Source organism: Tenrec ecaudatus, chromosome 1 (genome assembly GCF_050624435.1).
Source record: "Tenrec ecaudatus isolate mTenEca1 chromosome 1, mTenEca1.hap1, whole genome shotgun sequence".
Taxonomy (NCBI): Eukaryota; Metazoa; Chordata; class Mammalia; order Afrosoricida; family Tenrecidae; genus Tenrec; species Tenrec ecaudatus.
The window spans coordinates 123,988,589-124,010,325 of NC_134530.1; the positions used below are offsets into that span (position 1 = coordinate 123,988,589).

The 21,737-nt window shown below is 49.8% G+C and overlaps 1 protein-coding gene across 1 annotated transcript in view; it reads right to left on the minus strand.

Annotated features, from left to right (window-relative positions):
• Window positions 1-2,347: 2,347 nt before the first annotated feature.
• TGFBR3 (transforming growth factor beta receptor 3) overlaps window positions 2,348-21,737 on the minus strand; it is a 218,802-nt gene continuing 199,412 nt past the window's right edge. Inside the window, exons 15-17 of the mRNA XM_075558367.1 lie at window positions 15,810-15,851; window positions 13,513-13,620; window positions 2,348-5,769 (exon numbers count right to left, since the gene is read on the minus strand). Of these exons, the coding sequence (XP_075414482.1) occupies window positions 5,651-5,769; window positions 13,513-13,620; window positions 15,810-15,851 (269 nt within the window). The 3' untranslated portion in view covers window positions 2,348-5,650. The remainder of the gene's footprint in view (window positions 5,770-13,512; window positions 13,621-15,809; window positions 15,852-21,737) is intronic.

The window sequence follows — 21,737 nt, forward strand, 5'->3', positions numbered from 1 at the left end:
CTGAGGGAGGACCTGGTTCCCGGGGTGAATTTGGTTTAAAAAATTGCTGGACTCTCACCGGTGATGCTGACGCTAGAGGAAGACCCCAGAGCTCTTCTGGTGGGCACCCGACGATGCACTGTTTCACACCGCCCAAGCCACCCCTCTCAGCGGAGGAGGAGACATTAGGGTCCTGGGAGTGTGGCAGGCAAAACCCGTTTCAATATTGACTTCAACGTGGATGGCGAAAGACGATGGCTGCTTTCACAATACAAACTTGGCTGGTAGGGAATGCGCTACATCTCAATTTAGGAAACATCCAGCAAACCAGACACGGAGAGGAGCTGAAGACGTGCAGAACGTCAGTGCCCCCGAGCCTGAGCTCCTGAGAGGCAAGAGAAGTGGTTGGAAAGGGGGGCAGGGCTAGATTGTGTCTTTTAAAGCACGCTAAGGAGTTGGAATTTTCTCCTCAAGGCAAAGGGGCATTACTTAAAGGCTGTGACCTGGGGAGTGATGAGATCTGGGTCCTTTCAGGCTCACTGCAGCTGCACAGCGGAGAAGAGTTGGAGGGGCGCTACTACCTAGATGGGGCCCTACAGGTTAGAAGGCTGTTACCGAAATCCAGCTCAAGACATAATGGGGGTTTGGACAGTAGGTCATAGCAGTGGGGGTAAAAAGTAGTGACTGGAAGCTGTTTAAAGATAGAATAACACTTGGACATATTTATGAAGGGGCGAGGGAGCCAAGAAATCAAGGAGTTCTGTGTTTTTGGCTTGGGCAATTGGAAGATGTTGGTGCCATACTGGGAAAAAAAAATGCTGGAAAAGACAGTGTAGTATTAGGAGAGGATGAGACAAGTCAATCCTAAAGATCCAGTAGGGACGGTGATGGTTCTAGGGTAGAATTCTTCCATGCAGGAGACCAAGGTTCGGTTTCCAGCCAATGCATTTCATACACAGCCACCAGCCACCTGTCTGTGGAAGTTAAGATGCGGAGATTTTTGAGGGCTTCCAGACCGTGATGGATCAGGAAGCAAGGTCTGGTGAGCGACATCAGAAAACCAGCAAACGAAAACCCTTGGTATCATGTAGTAGTCAGAAACTTTTATGTCAACGTGAAGATGTATATAGTGTAGAGTGAAACCTGTCAATCAGATCACAGCCTGATGCTGTCTCTTTGGAGGTATGGTCTGCTATGAGGTGGACCCTGGCATCCCCACCCCCCTACCTCTCTCTGCTACGGAGAGGGTTGAGAGTTGCTCCAGCCCTGTCATGTGTCTACCAGCCTTGGATCCACAGGACTCTGCACTCGCTGGCTTGTGTTCTTCCTGCACTCTGCATCAGTGCATGTGGCTGTGTGAGTCTGAAGAGGGACTTATGGGCTTGAGTTGGACTGGGCTGGGATGTGTCCTTGATATATATGGTAGTTACATAATCTGGTGTCAATCTGAGGATTAAGAGTGAAGGAGTGGACCTAGCCTGTCCATCAGGTCATAGTCAATGAGGCCTCTTTGTGGGCATGGCCTTCTCTTGAGGACTCTGGGAACTCCTATATTCCTCCCTGGAGGAGAGAGACACTTTCTCTGTCAGCTGACTCCCCGGGAGACATTGCAGCTGACAAGACACATGGAACTACGCCAGTACCCTGAGCTGGAGGCACCACGTGGAGACCCCTGCCAGCGCTGAGATGCTTACAATGCCACTGGATCCACAGGACTTCCCACCTACTGGCCTGTGATCTTCCTGCCTTTGGCATCATTGCATGTGTTTCATGAGTCTGTAGAGGGCTTTATAAATTGGTAGCAGACATATGGGCTACTATGGGACTTATGGACTTGATCTAGACTGGGCTGAGGTGTTTTCTTCCCATTCTTTATATAAAGCTCTTTCTTATACACATAGGAGGGTCTATGAATTTGTTTCTCCAGTCAACCTGGCCTGACACATACCAATTATGGGGGCAACCCAGAACCGGGCAGCATTTCATCCTTGTGCATGGGGTCATCATGTGATCGGTCAACTCTAAGTCCGCCGACTGCAAACACAGATCTGTTCCCCTTTCTGGCGTGGAGGAGGTTGATAGATGGTGCAGGAATAACCAGATTGAGGCCTGGCTCAGTCTACCCCCACTGCCAGGTTTCCTGTCACTTAGGTCTGAGAAGTGGGGCAGCTCCTGAGCAGTCTGCCCTGCCCCCTACCCCACCTCCCTCTGGGCTGGTGAGCCCTGGAGAGCCTCCGAGTCTCCTCCCTCCCTCCTCTTCCTCACCACAGTCATTTAGCCAAATACACAGTGGAGTCGTTCTACCAGCCTATAGTGACAGAGCTTAATGATGACAAGACATGTATGAATAATTGATATATATCTCTTTATTATGCACAGATAGAATACTTTAAAATGGTGGTTATCAAAACTATACATCTAAAGCATGTTCACAACATTGCTGACACACTCAACAGAGAAAAGAATGCAGCAGGGGTGTTCAAACTGGCCACAGGGATTCTACGGGTACTCTTTTTACCCTCACACATGATGAAAAACAGCAATAAAATCAGGCTCATTCAGGAAAAAACAAACCAGAAGAGAGAAGTATTGTGTGTGGAAACTGATAATAGTCCGTTTTGAAGATCATCTGTCAGTTTTTCATGAACAACCCCCAGATCAGATAGGCAAAAGAAGTGCGCGCGCGCGCACACACACACACACACACACACTCACCAACAAACTGTGTGGTGCTAACTCAACCAGCAGTACAGGCACCACGCACCCCATGAGGTAGTTACTTTACAAGAGGCCCCTCCCACTCCCTTGCAGGCCCGCTCACTCCAGAACTCACACAGGACACGGGCTTACAATCTTATGACAGGCAAAGAAAGGCCCATTTTGTTGTTGTTGTTTAGAAAATGCTACACAAACACCGTAGACAGAAGGCATCTCTGGCTTTTGAACATGCAGAGTAACCGCTTGGAAACACCACGCGGTGAACGGGCGCGAGCAGTACACAGGCGAGGAATCTGCCTTGGCGCTGAAAGCACTTCAGCAATAGCTTTGACATTGAACAAACAAAATACAATGGTCTCTGTGGATGGTCTAGCCGCAGAAATGACAAGAGCTTGCAGAGAGAGGGGTCTGATTGGAACAGACCAACACTTTAGAAACGCTTTCAGAATATCTTATAAAAGTAGAGCTCGCATTCTGTATTAAAACTGTAAAGTTCAAAGTAGTAATCGAAATGGAAATGCTGTAACAAGAAGCTCGGGAGAACACCCCCCCCCCTTTAAAACATTCATCTAAGAAACACTTCAGAAGTGCCGAATGACATTCACTCTCCAATTAGTACGGGATCAGATTGCATTAACACAAATATCTTGATTTGCATAATACTTCTGACAAGCCGATCCAGAAAAATTTGCTCCATCAGAAATAAAAGGTAACTTTCCCCCTTTCTTTTGAGAGAAATCTTTTAATATACAGCTATAAATTTGTAAATTAAAGGTATTTATGAAATAATTGTTAATGTAGCCTATCTCTCAAAAATATACATTTAAATACATTACAAAAAGTTTTAACCCTATCCATCTAAGAAGTGGATCTTTTAATACCTCCTAACAGTGAATTTTCTTTTTAGACAAGATTAAAAGGGGCTTATTTTGCTTTTTTGTTTGTTTCAAAGTAAAGAACTAATCAAGAGAATTCACAGTAGCTGAAATTAAACATTTCATATGGAGTAACTTAAAATGATCTACCACACTTAAATATATCTCTATACACAACTTTTTGTAGTAAAATATAGCTATAAGTGACTTAAAGACTCTAGTCTTCTTTGAAGACATCTTTAAACTTTTTTATACATAGAATATGCTTACACAATACATTCAGCTGAAGGTTAGGCAAAGCGCATTGTTTTCAATCACAGGGAGCGTAATTTGGGTCTTCCATCCAGGGACCCCTATGTTAAAATGAAATTAAAACCTTAAAGGAAAGAACTATCCTCTGATCTCACACCTTCTTCATTTGTATGTGGACACTTGTGATCTTCAACATGAGAGGGTTTCAAAAAGTTTATGGAAAAATGGAATGGAAAGATAATGGATTTTCCCCACCAGGTTTTTGAAGTCCCTTCTCCTATGTCAATGTAGACAGTCTGGACCTCTGAAATCTAATGGGATCAGTTTTGGTCAAACTAGTATTCAATGATGGGGTGATATAGCGCCCGGTCGCCTGGACCTCCTTGTCTGTCACGCAGACACTGCTCTTGGGCACCAATGTCACCAACATTTCCACCTTCAGGTGCCAGTCCCTGAGAATCAGGCGGCGCTTCTGGATTTTAGGGCAGTGAGATTTGCATGTGACTATTTTAGAAGAGACTCTAGCTTATTCTCTGAGAGGGACTGTGGGAAAAGAATCCTATTGGGTTTGCAGCGGCGCTGTCCTCGGTGCGTGATTTGGCACGGAGTGCGCTCTGGGCTTCTCCTCTGACACAGAGGGCCAGCTCGGCGGCAAAGTGGCTTCATATTGTGTCGCCAAGGACATCCTTTCTCAGTTTGGGATGTGTTCAGGCAAGAGAACTAAAGGCTCCCAAATGAGCGCCCCTTCCACAGCTCAGGGTTTTCTCGGCAGGACTGGCGACACTGTCTCAATAACTACCTGGAGGCAGACGGGACCTGCCGTGAGCTTGCAACTTCCCAGAGGGCAGTCTTTACCCCAGGTCTATTAGAAAGGTCGACACGCTCATCCACCGAAGGCATGGCAGACCGAGCCCCACTCTGCAAACACAGCAGGTTTTCAGGTGGGGAGTGGATGTTCTCTTCCACTTGGAACCCCGCATGTGCCAGATACCATCTTACTTGCGCACACTCAATGCCTACACGGGGCTTCAGAGGGTGCAGGGGAAATTTCCATCATCTTTCATCTCATTTTCTGTGGGAACTCTTTAAAGCCCCTTCAGATATCCCCCCACAAATTGCACCCTACAACTGAATTTTGCCCCAATTTGTCTATTAGTCAAAAGAGAAGTCATCAAGGGGCATAAATCCTCCGTCCCAAGATGCAGCCATTTTTCAATCACTCTATGTCTGTAAAGAAATGCGAATTCGCATAAACACATTTTTTTTTTGCAGTCGGTGTACAGGAGTATGGAGAACCAAGAAGCGGATGATTTCATCACGCTGGCTTTGGCGCAGGGCACAAGAAAGGAATGTCGCCTTGGTGGGCGTGGGGATGCAGGCCCAAGGGCAGCCCCCATCGAGCCCCGGAGGCTACTTCAACAGTCTTGATGTGTTTCTTGTAACATCTTGGCTTAGACACATGAGAATCTTTGGCCACATTTCCTACCGGTTCTAGTAACATCTTGCCAACCTCTCGAGCAAGTCTCGGGGCCACACAGTCCTGGTGTTCTTACCTGGACAAAGCAGCATTTTACCACTGGCACGTGTTTCACATTGAGAACCCCCAAGCCTATGAGCGGCCCGTGGAAAGGCCGCCACCTTTGCTTTCCTCCTACCAATTCTAGCGTGAAGTCAGCAGTCCGGGAGTCCGGCTTTCCCTTAGCCCTGGGGGAGTGGGGAGTGGGGGACTACATCAGGTGGTTTTACATGGAAATTCACTCTTTACAGGGGAGCCCTAGAAGCCTCCCGAGGAGGCCCGGAGACGCAGGGCAGGGCGGGCGGCCAGGCTAGGCAGTGCTGCTGCTGGAGCAGGGCGTGCTCTGCGTGCTGCCGATGCTCTGCGCCGCGCTGCTGTTTTCCGAGGCTGGCGGGGTGGTGGGGACTTGCCGTCTTCCTGCCGCCTCCCCTGCAGTTAAGAAAGAGATAGGGAGGCGTGTTACACGTGTACCTCGCTGAAGGAACGTCTCTTCTTTGCCGCTTCAGTCCGCGCTACTCTCCAGTCTGGGCAGAAGCAGCATCCAAGCGCCAGGCCTTGGATGGTTAGAGCTTACCACAAGGCCTTTCCGCTTGTTTTTGCTCATAAAGCTTCTTGCTGGTGCAGGTGTGGGTGGGGGTGGGGTATGCTTTTACGCAAGCATGCAGTCAGTGGCGAGAACCTGTGAGTTGACACAAAGTCTCCTGGACCTGGGAGCCTTTGGATTACCGGCAGCATCTGTACTGTGTGATCCAAGTGATGAGCACGTGTGTGGAGGAAGTGCCCTTCCCTGTGTGCACAAAGCCACTGGAGAGTATGTGGGGCGAGCCCTTTAACTGTCACCAGAGAACCTGGGGCCTTTGCACAGGATGCACTTGGTAAAAATATGGCAACACAGTCTAGATATTGCCCTAGCTACAGTAGACAGGAGAGGTTCAGTGGTAGAATTCTTGTCTACCATGTGGGAGATCAGGGTTCAAGTCCTGGCCAGTGCACCTTATGTGTCTCCGTCTGTCAGTGGAAGATTGGCTGTTGCTCCATGCTGAACTGGTTTCAGAGGAGCTCCCAGACCGAGAGAAACCAGGAAGAAAGGCCTGGCAATCTCACCACTGAAACACCTTCCGTGAAACCATGCGCATCACAACTGTCTGATCTGCAACCAGTCCTGGAGATGGCACAGGACCAGGCAGCAAGTCCTCCTGCTGTGCGGGGGTCACTCGCTAGACAGCACTTTCCAAACCACTGCTTCCCAGAGGGCCTTGCGCACCCAACAGTCAACCACCCCCCAGGAAGGGGGAGGGGAAGTGCTCTGGAAAGCATTGTGGGGAAGGGGCTTGGTTGCCTCTATGGGAGGAGGGGAGGGGGAGCTGTGTTTGCCCTGAGGGTGGCTGAGGAGGGCAGCGTGAGTGTTGAGTATCCCCTCCCCCGTTTCCTTACACACCCCGCTGCATTCTAGCCAAACCCACTCTTCATGCCAAGTACACACTGCTTTGGGGAGGGAGGAAAGCTCGGGTCACACACATGGTTTGCATTTAGCACTGCAAAGGGTCCCAGCGTTCGTCTCTTCTGCAGCAGGGCTGGCCTCGGCAGGCCTCCGCCAAGCGCCTGGGGTAGGGAAACATGAGCAGGGCTCTCCGGTGGAAATCGGTGCCTTCTCCTTGAAAAGCCAGGGCTTCGGCTTCATAAACTCAATAAGCCGGCTCACCCGGCACCAGTGGGAAGCCCCCGAGGGCCGGGCCTGTTTATGAATGAGCCTCCTCTTTCCTGTCCTGCTGAGCCACACAGCCATCAGCCAGAGATAAGCAGGCCTCCTGGCTGCTTGGTGAAAACACAACGCACAGCTCCAAGGCTCTGCCCTCCAAGCTCCGAACCGAACCAGAGCCGGCTCCGGCCGCTCCCTTTCTGGGGCCTCTCATAGCCGCTGCCAAAAAAGCCCTTCTGCAAAAGGCAGCCCGGCTCTGCCCCAGGCCGGCTCCAGCCCCCTTCACCTGTAAGAGGCCAGGGCAGCTCCCGGCAGTTCTGTGTCAGCCTTGCCGTGCATTTGTCCTTGCTGCCTTGTCGTGGAAGACGTTGGCTCCGGGGGGGGGGGGGGGGGGCTCCCTCCTGCTCTTCTTTCTCAGGCCCCCCAGCCTTGTCCCTGCCCTCTGCGTGTGTGAGTGAGTAACCGGGGCTGGGGAAGCTTGCCTCAGCGGCACTACTTTTGGCCCAAATCCTACTTCTTCCTGAGTGGGGGGCTTTGTTTCCAGGAAAGAATCAACCTCAGCAATTCTGATGACTCCAGAGACCTGAACAAATCCCCACACACTTTCAAAGAGTTCAGCAGTTCCCCTTCCCGCTGCGCCCGTCTGTCCCACATGTTGATCCACACACCAGCTGGATCCTCATGTCAGCAATGAGGTCTGCCGTGGCTGTTAGGCGCACATTATAAAAACATCTACCCCCATATAAATAAAGAATGCATCAGAGGAGTTGGAGGTGAGTCAACACCACCTCCTCCCCTTTCCTTTCTGGCTCGGTTGGGCTCCTCTGTACGCTCAGCCTTCATTGGCCACAACAAGAGGGCCCCGCCCCCCTCACCTATTGACAGGGGACTTTCTTTCCCCCACAATCTGACATGCCCCTGATTAGTCACATTCAGGAAAAGTGCCAGTGCTACTCCCTGCCCAGGAAGTCGGGATATTTGCTTTCCGATGTCTATTTGCCAAATATAATCTGCTGCCATGTCAGTTTATTTTAATCAGTGCTCGTTAAAAAGGCCTTTCAATTCCAAGGGTTTAGGAAACTCTTATCCGGTTCATGTAAAATGTGGCTCAAAATAAAACCTCCCCTAACATAACAAAAAAAAGCAGCCCCCCAGCCGGCCCCCTCCCCTTTACAAGAATGCACCATGCACTTCACAGAGGAGACTGAGCCAGCACAACCTCTGAACCTGCTAGCTTTGATCTACTCATCTGCCCAGACAACCCCGGAGAACCTGCTGGAGCAGGCCCACAGCTCCTCCTCCAGAGAACCCCCTCCACTGCCGCGGTCATTTCCACATGGAAGATACTGGGGATTTCAGAATATAACCACACTTTTAGTCGTGGTTTACCTTCTGACAAATTTAAGAGGCTTTCTTGCCAGCTGAAAGGGGTGCTGGTTTGGATGCTGGGGGGAAAGTTGCTCGGGAAAGGTGAATGTGCAGGCGGTTCGACTCGAAAGGAACAGAGTCCCCAGGGCTTTCTAAGAAGGGTTCCTCGTGCTTTCTCCTTCCTTCCCCTGATTTCTTAGAGGACTGACTCTTCCGCGGGCGAAGGCCGGGGATGGGCAAGGCAGAGATCTCTGTGAGAGCGTGCAGCCTTCACAGGAAATGTGTTTGGCCTTCAGGCACGGCTTCCAAAGTCTCAAACCACACCGAAGGAAGAGAGGGTTAGGGCAGAGAGGGACAAGGGCACCTGGGACTCGTTTTACCCATTTCACTTATTAGCCTGGGCTGGGCCTAGATTTTAGAAATGGGTAAAACAAAACAAAATACAATTTCCTAAGGGATGGTGGTTTTATTTTATTAAGTAACTTCTCTAGCTATTCCCATGCCAATAATCTAATTTCTTGCCTTCTCTGTGACTTTAACCACTGGATTCTTATCACCAAGCTTCTCGCCATTGGCAGGCAGGTCCTGATTTGGCCCCTGGGGGAAGACATTGGATGCAAGAAAGATGTGGGTCATGGAAAACGTGGAGAGGCTTTAAGGGGAAACAGCAACAAGTTTGAAAGAAAGATGAAAGAAATCCCAATTGCTTAGCCCAAAGGAAGCTGTTTGCAAACTCCACCCATTGTGGATTATTACAGAGGAGCAGCCAGCTGGTCCCTCTCACCCTTGAGGCAGAACATGAGGAAATGAGTTTCAATGGCAGCCACAGGGATTTGGGTCAGATAGAACAGAACTTGTCAGTTATGAGGAGTGGTTAGTTATAAAGGGAATTTAAGGACCCCATAGGCCCGGGGGTGATTGTGATGTAATACTTCTCACTGAAATGGGAAAGGAAACCAGGGTATCTTCCTCTGGGTCCGTGTACTGGTTGCGACTTTGTACCAGGGAATGCCTCGGGTCCTTGACGTCTGACTGTCATTACTTCACAGGCTCGCTCTAGGCAGCATGGAGAATGGACCGGACCACGTTTAGTTCAGGGGTGCTTGCAACCACCCAGAGTTCAGAATACTACCATCTTTTTAACATTAAAAAACAAATAAACACACAAAACCCAACTCTTTCCCCCTGCTCTCCAAGCTGGAAGGCCTTCCTCTGTGGGTGGAACTCTCCAGAAGGAGTGGGCTGGATGGTGCTGTAAGTTATGAGGGGCAGGGGGGCTGTTGCAAAGTTGGAACTAAAGACTTGGGAGCGGCCCTGACTAACACCTAACCTCCTGTGTTCGTATAGCGTGATCTTTCTATTTGCACCTGCACTCTGGCTTTCAGTGGGATTTTCCGTGCCCTCAAAAGTCTGATAAGAATTCAGAAGATGAGGAGGGGGAGGGGGGAGTGGAACCAGCTAAGGATCCAAAGCAATCGCTCTGGCGGTCGCGCAGCATGGGACTGGCAGTTATAATGAGTCTTTAATCTGTGTGCATGTACTAGTTGGGTAGAGCTACAAATTTTTAATGAAAAAGAAAAGCTCTGTCTATCTTCAGAGAAACACACAGATAGAATTTTACATGTAACTTTAGGGGCTCCCGTGGACTGCTGGTCTAGCCAAACTCCCCCGGGAGCCAGATGGTCGGTGGGTCCCTTCTAGCACAGTTTTACCATGGCCCCCACTGCCCCAGCTTAGGGGAGAACCTGAGTTTCCGGAATGGAGACTCTGGGAGCATTTCTCATCGACTCCCTATGCCCAGAGCGGTCATACGATAAAATGGGCACCAAGCTTTCTTCCAGTCCCTTGCCTTCCAGGTATGTGAGTGGATTGCACACACCTCCTCCCCCATCAACCCTGTGTGCATTGGCTTCTGACTCAGTGCTGCCGACAGAGTGGAAAGCAGGACCAAGTGCATGGCTTGCTTTTGTGAAGGCTTGCTTTTGACACCGAGGCACATGCTGTCGGAACCCCCCAGACAGACCATACATGGCCTGAGTGCCACGGCTCAGTCTGCTATGGACACTGAGGGGGACCGAGTCAGTGTGTGAATACCCACCCACCTCTCCCCACTGGCTGCACAGGGAAGTTCCCTTTTCATCCAAACTCTAGGGGTTCTACACAAGGAACTACCACTTGTCACTTCTTTCTGTTTGCAGGGGGAAAGCGAGTCTGCTGCTTCAGGTTTGTAGAAAAGCGAGACTCATTCACACACAACCTGCTCTTAGTGTCCTCCTCAGGAGCAGTCTGCAAAATGAACTGGAAGCAGTCCTTGGGGTAAGAACGCGCCAGGAGGCTGTATTGTATGGGATGCTAACAGGCGTGGCGCCCCAAGGCCAGTGTCTGTACATCAGTAGCACAGGTTCTTTTGCTAGAAAGCTGCACAGGAAAGGTTTGGGGTATGATTTTGCTTGCAGCTACTCAGGAACCGATTTCTAAATTAACGAAATTTAAAAGACCTGCGGAGCCTGTGGTCTGAGGGGTAAGGAATCAGTAAGGCCACCCCCCGCCATATTGAATGAACAGCAATAGACACTTGAGGCCCAGTGTGGCTTTGCAATGGGTGCGTGGGGCTGGTTGCGGACGAGATGGTGGGATTATCAGGGGGACCCCACAGTGGAGGGGATGGGTTCTAGGACACAGCACTTTATTCTGCCTGTGTCTGGCTACCTGACCCACCCTGGCAAGAGATACACTTTTTGAGTGGAGTGGAGGGTGCACCCTCATGGCCAAGGCCAATCTGTGACTTAGCAGGCATGTGCACATGGCACATCCCGCCCCACCCCGCCTCAGGGCAAAGTTTGCTTGGAGTCATTTCAAACCCATCCCCCATCGGCTGCCCACAGACTGAGAACCTCACAGCCAGGCAAGGGGGGCGGAAAAGTTACAAGAAACCCCAAGGTTTGAACAAGGTGGTGTGACTGCAATCAGATTCTGCAGCTTCAAATGCTGCTCTGATCCAGAACTGTCCCTCCTGGCCACCTTAAAAGCTGCTCGCCAGGAGGAAGACTCCTACATGGATTTGCAGACAGGTGGGCCCTTGATACTTAACCTGGCGGTCTAATTATGTCAGTAATTTTGTTAAGGGACTTCTATTAATAATCCAACTCTGAGCTCACTGCCACTGAGGCCCTGAAATGGGCAGCAGGGACCCGACAGAACCAGACTGCCCCTATGGGGCTCAAGACTGCAACTCTATGAGAGTAGAGAGCCTCCTTTTTCTTCCTGGAGTGGTTGGTGGTTTCAAACTACTAACCTCTTGGTTAGCAGCCCTAATGCATAACCCACAGGCTCCTAAATTCTTGTCAAGAGGTCGGCTTTGGCCTTGGTGAATTTCACATGACGGCCCAGGCAGGGACTTCTGCTCTCTCCTGCTGCCATGATCTATAACAACTCAGCCGGGAGAGAGGGGGTGGGGGCAGGGGGGAGTTGTACTTCAAGGGAAATTTCTGCAGAAAGAGAGTCGGAAATGTACAAGTTTTAACTTTATCTTAAGCGTGTATGAATCACAGAGGACCGCCGTATTAAGGCTTTATTCTCAGCAGTTTGAACTTTGGTCTAGTAAATGGTGATCAAGTTATGCTTTTCCAGAAGGTTCAGTGCACTTCTACTTGACTAGTTGGACAGCCCAAGGTGGGGCTGGGATGAGGGCTTTCAATGGTTCAGTGGAGAACTAATGACATCGGGGCAGAATGCAAATGACAAATGTCCCAAAAGAAACAGGACCAACTGGCTGGCTAGGTGTGCCTCCCAGGGTACGTCTTTCCTCCCCAGAAACGCAAGGACACTGAGAGAGCAGCAATAGCAGGGCAGGCCATTCGCTCCCTCCCGCCGCTGAGCTTTCCTTCAGTCCTGAAGCCAAACGGGCTCCCCGCTCAGTCCAGGGAGGCTCCAGCCTTGTGGCTGCTGGGGAGACGGGAACATCTCTGGGGATCGGGGAACACAACTCAAAAGCAAGATACTGTGCTGCATCACTTTCCGTTGTTATCAAATTCTGAATTATAGACTGAAAGCGTTTTAATTACTTGATGGACGATGTGAGAATTTGATGCCTTCAAAGAAGCGTACAGCATATTCTAGCTGGAGGTCGGCAGAGCTACATGGTGCCTGCTGGCTTCTCCAACCCTTCTGACCAGGGACACTACAGAGGGCCCCAGTTAGAGTGTGCGACCAAAAGTCGAACCAAACTCAAATTCAAACTAAGAGCCCAGCCTAAGAGGACTAACAGAAACCAGAGGGGGCTCTGGGCTATCGTTCTCAGATGCCCTTTTCACCTGGCCCCAAGCCACTCTCCGAGGTCACCTCCAGCCAAATACTAGCCTGAGCTGTAAAATAAACAATGACATCCACGAGAAACATGCGCCTTTAAACATTGGTGATAAGGCACCCAACGGTCAACATTGACACAAAAGCAAAAATGTGAAGGCAAGAAGGGGCCTGGGAAGTGGCTGGAGGGAAACTGGTCGGGCAGCGGAGCCGTGGAGTGCTGACACGTGGTAGGGCTGCTTCCAATGGCAAAATAATTTGCTGCATAAACTTTCACATAAAACCCAATATAATATTTTATAGAAACGAAGAGTTCATATGCACACCAACACCAAAAAAAGACTAAGCAGTCCTGGTTCTGCTTCAAGCCACCAGTTAGGGCCTCTGGCGCCCTGTGCTCAGCACCATGGCAGAAGAGGTACGGTAATCAAATCTTGGCTTTGTTTTCGTCACTTCCTGCCTATATAATGTCTAACCTGAAGTCTTTAGCTGGGTCGGAATAATTCATACTTCCAGTTTGTAGATCTGAACTTTTGAAAACTCAACTCTCACTTTCTTGGAAGCAAAACTTCACGAAGACCTCAATTGCAATGAACAAAGTAGGGAGGCATCTAACGCTCCTTTCCTGCCCCTGCTTAGAGCGGATCGTGGCTTTTGTACATGTGAAAGAGGCAGGAATGTTCTCTTTCATCCATTACTTCATCTGTTCATGAATCCAACAAAACTCTGAGTACTGTGGTGTGGCACACCTGAGGGCCGTGCCCCCGCCCGCCCGCCCGCCAGTCACCAGCCCCACTGACCTGTGCGAGAGTAGATGTACCACAAGGCCCCCGTCAGGAGCGCTCCGATCACAAATGCCGCAAACGCGATGCCCATCACCGTCAGGGTGTCCAGACCATGGAGGATGGCTAGAGGGAAAGGAAAGCCGCACAGCCACTGTCAGTTTGAGGTTTGTATGTATTACAACTTTCTGTTTCACAAGCACCATGAATGAAGCAAGGACTCATAAAATCCGGGGGCAGTAATGAAGAGCCCAACCAAATACACCGTATCGGTCATGTGGACACGCTCTCTTCTTCTCTGGAAGGATTATCTACAGTTTGTCATCTATCAGTGGGAACCAGAGCTGTAGGCTCGGGAGGAAGCTTTCTGTGCATCGTCTCACTGTCTGGATCTCAGGACCCACTTTTTGAGTGGTGAGTGCCTCGCACATTCAGAGACAAAGATGCACTGCAGAGGGAGGCAAACTCCTAGGTCCAGTATCTGACATGATACTGATATGGACAGGAAACCCCCAAGGAGACACAGGGGCCACTGCACAGCAAAGCCGGCACCTCGCACGCAGAGTTCCGAGGAAACAGAAAGAAAGGGGCTTCGGAGAACTCGTCCAGTGGATGTTACAATTCCACTCATCGCCTCCTCAGCGTCAACCACTGCGCACTGTCACTGAAAACAGCCTTCGATTGAACACTTTCCCAATTGTGATCTTTCTGTGCGGAGCAGAAATGCTTCCCAGTGGTGGGTGATGTCAGTTTTATGGTCAGCAAAACATAAATAGAACCAATTGTTCCTCCATTTGGCAAAGATCTTTATATTTGAAATTGATTCCAGGCCACAGAAATAGAACATTTCCTTTCATTTAAGAAAACTACCTTCTTCTTCAAGTCACTTGTAAAAAGTTAAGATCTGCTTCTAGATACAAACAACATTGCTGGGGTCTCTGGATTGTGAATGAGCACACTGACGGAGTGGGCTCTCCTCGCCATTTCTGTTCTCTCGCTACTGTTCTCAATAGGTAAAGCCACTTCTGCTGGCCTCCACATACGTCACATCCCTTTGCCTTTCAACACACTGAGTACAAAAGACCCAGCTTTGGACCCTAGCACTCTAGGAGGCTCAGGAAAAGCAGGTCATGGTGTCAGAGTCTGGAGAGACCCAGGGGCCCCACGCTGCCAGCTCCTAGCCACCAGTGCCTTTGGCAGGCTTGTCCCATGGCAGAACACATGGAGGTACTGCTATTCCCGCTGTTGAAGAGGCCACAGAAAGTGTGAGTCTGTAAAAGGGAGGGGTGGGGATCCCCTAGAAGGAGTAAGAACCAGGAACTACTCTCTGGAGATTAAAATAAACCTTGCCACGAAGTGAATTTAATTTAGTCTAGTCCACGAGACAAATCTTAAAAGATGTCTGGTCTCTCTGTGCTAACGGATGCAGAAATGGGGCATGACTTCTAGAGCCTTTAGTGGGAATATTCTCAAGTTCCAAAAGTGGAGGTGTCGTGTATGGCAATCCGAGTGGGTACGGATGAGAAAATGTGCTCATGTGTGTCTCTATCCCTGGGTTCACGTGTAGGCCCGTGTCACCAAGCATGCAGTTAATGAACGGTCTGAGAAGTATTTTGCATAAAGAGACCCTGCAGACAAGTTGCTCAGCACACCTGCTCACCAGAGACAGACATCTGGAAGAGCTCTGGGGCTAAGGCCATGAAACCCAGGCAGGCTCTAGTCCTGGAACCAGTGAACACCGTTTGTATCTTTAAATATTTATGGGTCCAATGCTTATTCCACAAGGAAACAAGCCTGGAGAACTTCCAACTCCTCTCTCTATACTAGCTGATGTCTCTCTCCTACAAAGCCCCATGCCACTTGGGCTAGAGATTGTCTTAAGGTGTGACAATGCCTTCCCTGGCACTGCTTCTCGGAGCAGGTACATCTTGCCCATAGCACTTGAAGGCAATCTCTTCCATAGCTGTAAGCTAACGCTTCTCCACACACTGGCCGTCACAATGGATATACCGCAGGCAGATAATTGGCTTCTCTAAAGGGGTATGCTATACCTTGCCATGGAGACCATGCACACCAATGGCTTCATACATTAATACGAAAAAACAGCAAAGGCAGAGAAGAGAGGAGAATGAAGGGAGGACAGAAGAAAAGTAAAGAAAAAGAAAGCACGGGGAGGGGGGGTTGTGAAGAGGAAAGGGGAGCAGAGGTCTCCTTATCAAAACTTAAGCTTGGCAAACAAAGTTCGGCAAACCAAGCCATTCTTATGAAAGCCCGGGAGGGAGGCTTCATTTCGAAATAGCTGCATAAAGACTTACGTGGAGGATTCTGTTTCGGTTCCTTAATGTTGGAGTCTGATTCTGGGGAAACAGAAAACCAAAAAAACAACAATCACAATATGCATTCCACAGAGAAATCAAGTTCTAAGTTAAAGGTCGTTGATATCTCCGAGAGGCGAACACTGATGGCCCTACTTGTCAGACACGCTATGTGGAAGCTCCGTCAACTCCCCTCCCCTCTCCGGGGACCACCCGTGCTCACCTGAAGAGCACTTGAAGGTCAACAGTTCGTATGTGTGGGCCTGTGCACGGGCATGCACCGCTCTGAAGATTTGCAGAAGCATTTGGTAGAGAACTCCTTTCAATGCTGTGCTTCTCTGGTGTATCCAGAATAATACACACTTTCCAAAAGCCTTTTCCTTTTGTGCGCCCACTTTTTAGGAAAGGGGTTTATTCTTGCACCTGACGCTATGGCCCGAGATAGCTCAATTCTCCCCCCCACCATTTACGCTATGGCCTGAGATAGCTAATTCTTCCCCCACCATTTGTGCTGCTTCTAGAAGTCTCCTTCCATGTCACTCTATCTTTTTAACACTGATTCTGCCCCCAATCTCCTTTCCTCCCCATGGGTCCCCAGAGTGATTTTTCCAACCAGAGCTAATCATGTTCTAGGCCTGATTAGATTCTTCCACGATGATTAATTTTGTGTGTCAGCTTGGGTGGGCTATGATGCCCAGTTGTTTGCCCAAACACCAGCTGAGACGTTGTATTGAATGTATTTTGATGGGATTGGCATTTGCGAGCAGCTGATTTTAAGTACAGCTGATTACCCTCCACAACGTGGGCAGGCTTCCTCCAATCAGCTAAAACCCCAGGAGCAAAAACCGAGGTGTGTCCTCAAGGAGGAAGGGACTTCATGCGCGTCTCCAGCTGGCTGGCCTCTCTCCAGACTCCAGGCATCGACTCTTACTTGACTTTCCAGCCTGCCAGGCAGGGCCCACAGCTGCCTGGATCAATTCGCTGGTGAATCCTGACTGATAAACCTCCCACAACTTTTTTTTTTCATAGTCGGGGAGAAAGGCCAAACTCTTCAAGTGCACAAAGCCCTCTGTCCCAGGTCTCCTTTTCAGATGGAATCTGCCACCTAGGCTGGGTTCCTCACACCAGTTATTTAAAGCCCCTCAGAAGTTTTCAATGGCTGCCACAGAGCCCTGGTGGTGCAATGGTTAAGCTCTCAGCCGAAAACCAGAGTCAGCGTTCAAAGCCACCAACACTCTCAAGTGAAACGACACGGTGTCCTGCTCCTATAAAGATTACAGCCTGGAAAACCCTATGTGGGGTTCGACCTGGTGACTGGGGTTGCGCCGAGTCAAAATAGACTCAATGGAACTCAGCAACCCGTCTTTCATGACGCCATGGGGTGGATTCGAACCACCAGACTTGAAGTTAGTACTGAGGTGACCCAAGGACCTACAGAACACTAAGGAGGAGCCCATATGGAAATGGTGCAAAGTGTCGATAATCCTGTCATGCTTTTGAGCCCTAGAGCGGTCTGTGCATCCATGACCTCAGTCTGGTGAGGGAGGGAGGACATGAACGTTCATTCCTGTTTTACAAAAGAAGAGCTGAGTTGGGTGACATGTAACTGGTGGCGCAGTAGTTCCGAGTTGGGCTACTAACCACAAGGTTAGCAGTTGAGGACCACCAGCCGCTCCACGGCAGAAAGATGAGGTTTTCTGCTCCTGGAAAGAGTGGCAATCTCAGAAACTCACAGGGCTGCTGTGAGTCGGAACTGACTCGAAGGCAGTGAGTTTGGGCTTTTGCTGGGTGTCACAGGTTAAGTGACTCTGTGCTTAGCAGGGCAAGCAAGTGTTAAACAGCTCTCCATGCACATAGCTCTGGGTCCTGGGCGGTACGAGCAGAAGAACTGGCTGGTGCTCTGCATCCACAAAGATGACAGCTGAGAAGACACCATGAAGCAAAGTAACGCACAGGCTGCCAGGAGTTGGAACTGACTTAGCAGCAGTGCTGTTTGGTTTGGGGCCCAGTCGTGCACAGGCATCAGCAGCGTGAGGGGCATGCTCTAGGAACGGGAAAAACCACAAGCCACCACCTACTTCTGTATGGCCTGTGAGCTAAACGCGGAGTTTGTATTTTCAAATGTCGCGGGGGGAGGGAGGATGAATAAAATGGTACATAAAATTCACATTTTAGCATCTATAAATAAAGTTGCTATTGGAACACATACATGGCTTGATCGTTTCTATACTGTTCCCACGGCAGCGCTGGGTAGCTGGGTCAAAGACCGATGGTGACACTCTTCTGGCCCTAAGTGATCAGTGTCCAGGACCTCTCTTTGCGTCTTCATTTTCACTTGTATTTGGCACTATCCCCTCAGCCAAACCCACTGCCATCTAGTCAATTCCAACTCACAGACACCCCATAGGACAGGGAAACACTGCTCTGAAGGGTTTCTGAGACTGACAATCTTTACAGAGCAGACAGCCCCATCTTCCTCCTAAGGAGCAACTGGGGGATTTGAATCAATGACTTAAGGCTAGCCACCTAATGACTAACCCCCTCCGCCACCAGGACTCCTTGATTGGACACAAAATGAAGTAAAAAGAACTTGTTGAAAATGTCACCAAGAGAGGTAGCCCTTTGAGTTGATGTTTAGGAAATGAAGCACCCAGAAGGGCCAAGGGAGACAGGATGAGCACCTGCGACGACTGGGTGGCTGGACTTTCCTGCAGCTCCAGGTGAAGGAAGGCTGGCGGATGAGCCAGAGCCACTGCAATAGAATGGGGCCCCGGGAGTTGTGCAGCCCAGTGGCCCAGAGATAGGGGCAAACATTATGCTTAAATATTATAAACTGAAAACTGAAATGGGAGTGAGCGTGACAAAACTCTCAGGACTCAGAGAACATACTCAATACGAGTGACCGTGTCTCCGGGGAGCTCGGTCCCACCAGCTTCATTAGTAGCACGAACATCCGGGCAGTGATGCCTCGTATTTGCACAGTGTCTGTGGTTGACAAAAGGCCTGCCCTGACACGGTCTCATTTCAACCGCCCAGGGGCCCAACAGCTAGGGGCATCTCAACACAGAACTCTCGGGTTTTCAAAAAGCAGTCGTTTGAATTGCTGAACTAAGTCCAAAGGCATTTACAGGTCTCCCTGGGGTGCATCACAGGAGAAAGAGACACACTTCTGGGAAGTGGTCCAGCCAGTCGGCCCCCCACCCCACTTGGTTAAGCTTTGTCACTCAGAAGCCTCAAGTGGTTTAAAAAGAATGCCCCGCCCCTCCCCGAAGCAAACAGAACATGTGCGAGAATCTAGGTTTTACAGCAAAGGCTGTGTGATGGATGGCAATGCGCTGAAATTCCTGATGGCTTTGTGCTATGATCTAATCTCCTACCCCGCCCCCCCACAGGGGCCTCTCTCAGGGTTCCACAGCACCAGGATTGCCTGTTCTCCCGGGCTTCGAGTTTCCTCAGGATTTCTGTGCATAAACAAAAACAAGCACAGGCCACAGGGCGGAGGTTGCGAGGATTTCTATCCTCCAACTTCTGTGTGTGTTCTCAAGTCCCCAGCAGCCCCTGACTCTAACTGATCGAGTTTCATCTCCACTGGAACCTGGCAATTGAGTTGGCCCGCGGCAAGGAAAAGAGTGGACGCAACAATATTTTCTTTGGGTCTGAGGGAAAGGTTCTAAGAAAGGAATCTTAGTTATTGCCATAGCGAGGATTTTAACAATAAGGATTTCTTTACAGAGAGAACAAGCTATAATCAGCATTCTGAATCAAATATTTTCATATCCTCTTGAGCAAGTTCTGGTCAACCTCTAGCACCAACACTTTCCCCGTGGACTGTGCATGGTTTTCATAAACGAGGTATTCCGGGGGTTATGCATGGTAGCTGACCACAGCTTTTGGCGTCCAGCGTTCTGTTCAGTTCTCCTAAACATGGCAGCACAGAGCACGCCCACAGGAGAAAAGGTGTCTAACTGGCACCCAGTTCCATTGGCATTTGGCAAAAAGGGATGCTGGAGACTCGGGACGCCTTCGCGCAGGCCCGATCTAAGTTCAGCTCAGCAGCCCTGGTGCTGCGGAGCAAAGGTGCCATCAACAGTGTGAAACCAACAGCTGCTCTGCAGGAGAAAGACGCAGCTTTTACTCCCGTACAGAGTTATAGTCTCAGAAACCCACAAGGGTGGTTTGATCCTGTCCCCTACTCTCGCTTTGAGTTGGCATCAGCTCCAAGGCAGTGAGTTTATTTTATCCTTTTTACTAGCCTTAAAAACAAAACAACCCCCGCCAGGCCAGTTGCCAGAGCGTCAATTCCCCTAGAGGACAAAGTCGAACTGCCCCTCAGCTTTCCAAGGCGGTCTACCTTTGGGCAAGCGCATGGCCATACTTTTCTCCTGGAAAGTGGCTGCAGAGCCTGCGGTGAGCCAACCTCAGGACTTACGGCATTCATTGCACACTACCTGCATCATTCCACTAGATTAGTCCTTTGGGGGCATCTGGCGATGTCTGGTCGAGGTAAAGCGGTCTGTGCCACATCCTTCAAAGCAACGAACTACCAGCTTAAAGCCTTGGTGACACAGAGGCTGGGGAGCAAACCCTAGGTCAGACTGCAAAGAGCTTTGAGGACTAGACCAGAATCTGTTCACCAAGTCTGGAGTACAGCAGGTGTTTCATAAATATTTAAAAATTAATATTCATAAGATTTGTGCCTATCTTACCATTGTGTCCTTTTCCCAGCCTTCACACTGCTCTCAGGGATGGTGGGGGGGGGGGGGCGTGCCTAAATGAGCTCATCACTGGGCCCCTGTGGGCGATTGTTTGGCAGTTCTTGTCTTTTAGAGATGTGTAGTGGAATAAATGAAGATGAAATGAAAATGTCTGGGTCTCCTTCAGAGAAACCCAGTGAGAGGCCTCGGGAGGGAGGGAGGGAGGGAGGGAGAACAAAGACCAGGTGCCACGCCAATTCCAACTCACAACAAGCCCATGGGTATCAGAGTGGAACTATGCTTCAGAGGGCTTTCAATGGATCATTTTTCAGAATCAGATCACCAGGTCTTTGTTCCCAGGCCCCTCTGGGTGGACTTGAACCTCCAACCTGTCAGTTAGCTGCCAAGCAGTAAACCATTTGCACCCCCAGGGACTCTGATGAAACAAGAGTGGCCATAAATTGACAGTAAGTGAAACCCGAGGGATGGGGAATTTGTGGGGATTCATTCCACTATCCTCATGACTTTTAAAAATATTTGCTATTTTCCAAAATCAAAAAGTGCTTAAAAAGGTTTAGGACATGGTCTACAGGAAAGCCCCATGATACTCCACCTCCTGACCTTACTGGATGAGACTGGACGCCTGGTTGGTGCGTAGAGCATTTCTGCCATCTTGCACGGTCTGTGGGAAAACCTGACGGAGTCTTTGGAGTATTTTCACACATCTTTCCTTTCCATGCCACCCCATTCTATACATATGTGTGCGCACGTGTGTTTCCATATCACTCCGTGTGTGTGTGTGCGTGTATGTATTCCCCTATATCACCTCCACTGCACCGGTACCCCGCCAACGCAAAACCACAGGAGGGCAAGAAAAAAGAATTTGGCTTAGAGGTTGAGAAGCAGGGGAGGAAATTAACGTTACAGCATGCCCATATATCCCAGGGGCCCAGCCGGCGTGCTGTTACGTCTGAAAGTTATGTGGTGGAAATGTACAGAAAATTCAGCGTTTCAAATACAGACCTGGCGAAGAATCACATATTGCATCTGAATCATGGAAAGCTAACGGAACGACATTTTATGCACATGGGTGTGGGTGTGTGCGCACATGAGAAACAATTGCTCCTCCCCGTTACTATTTTAGTATCACTGACATCATCGTGATCATCCCCGGTGTGTGGGGGGGGTCGCTGTTCTCCCTGTGTGAGCCCTGTGACATCCCACGGACCGCAGA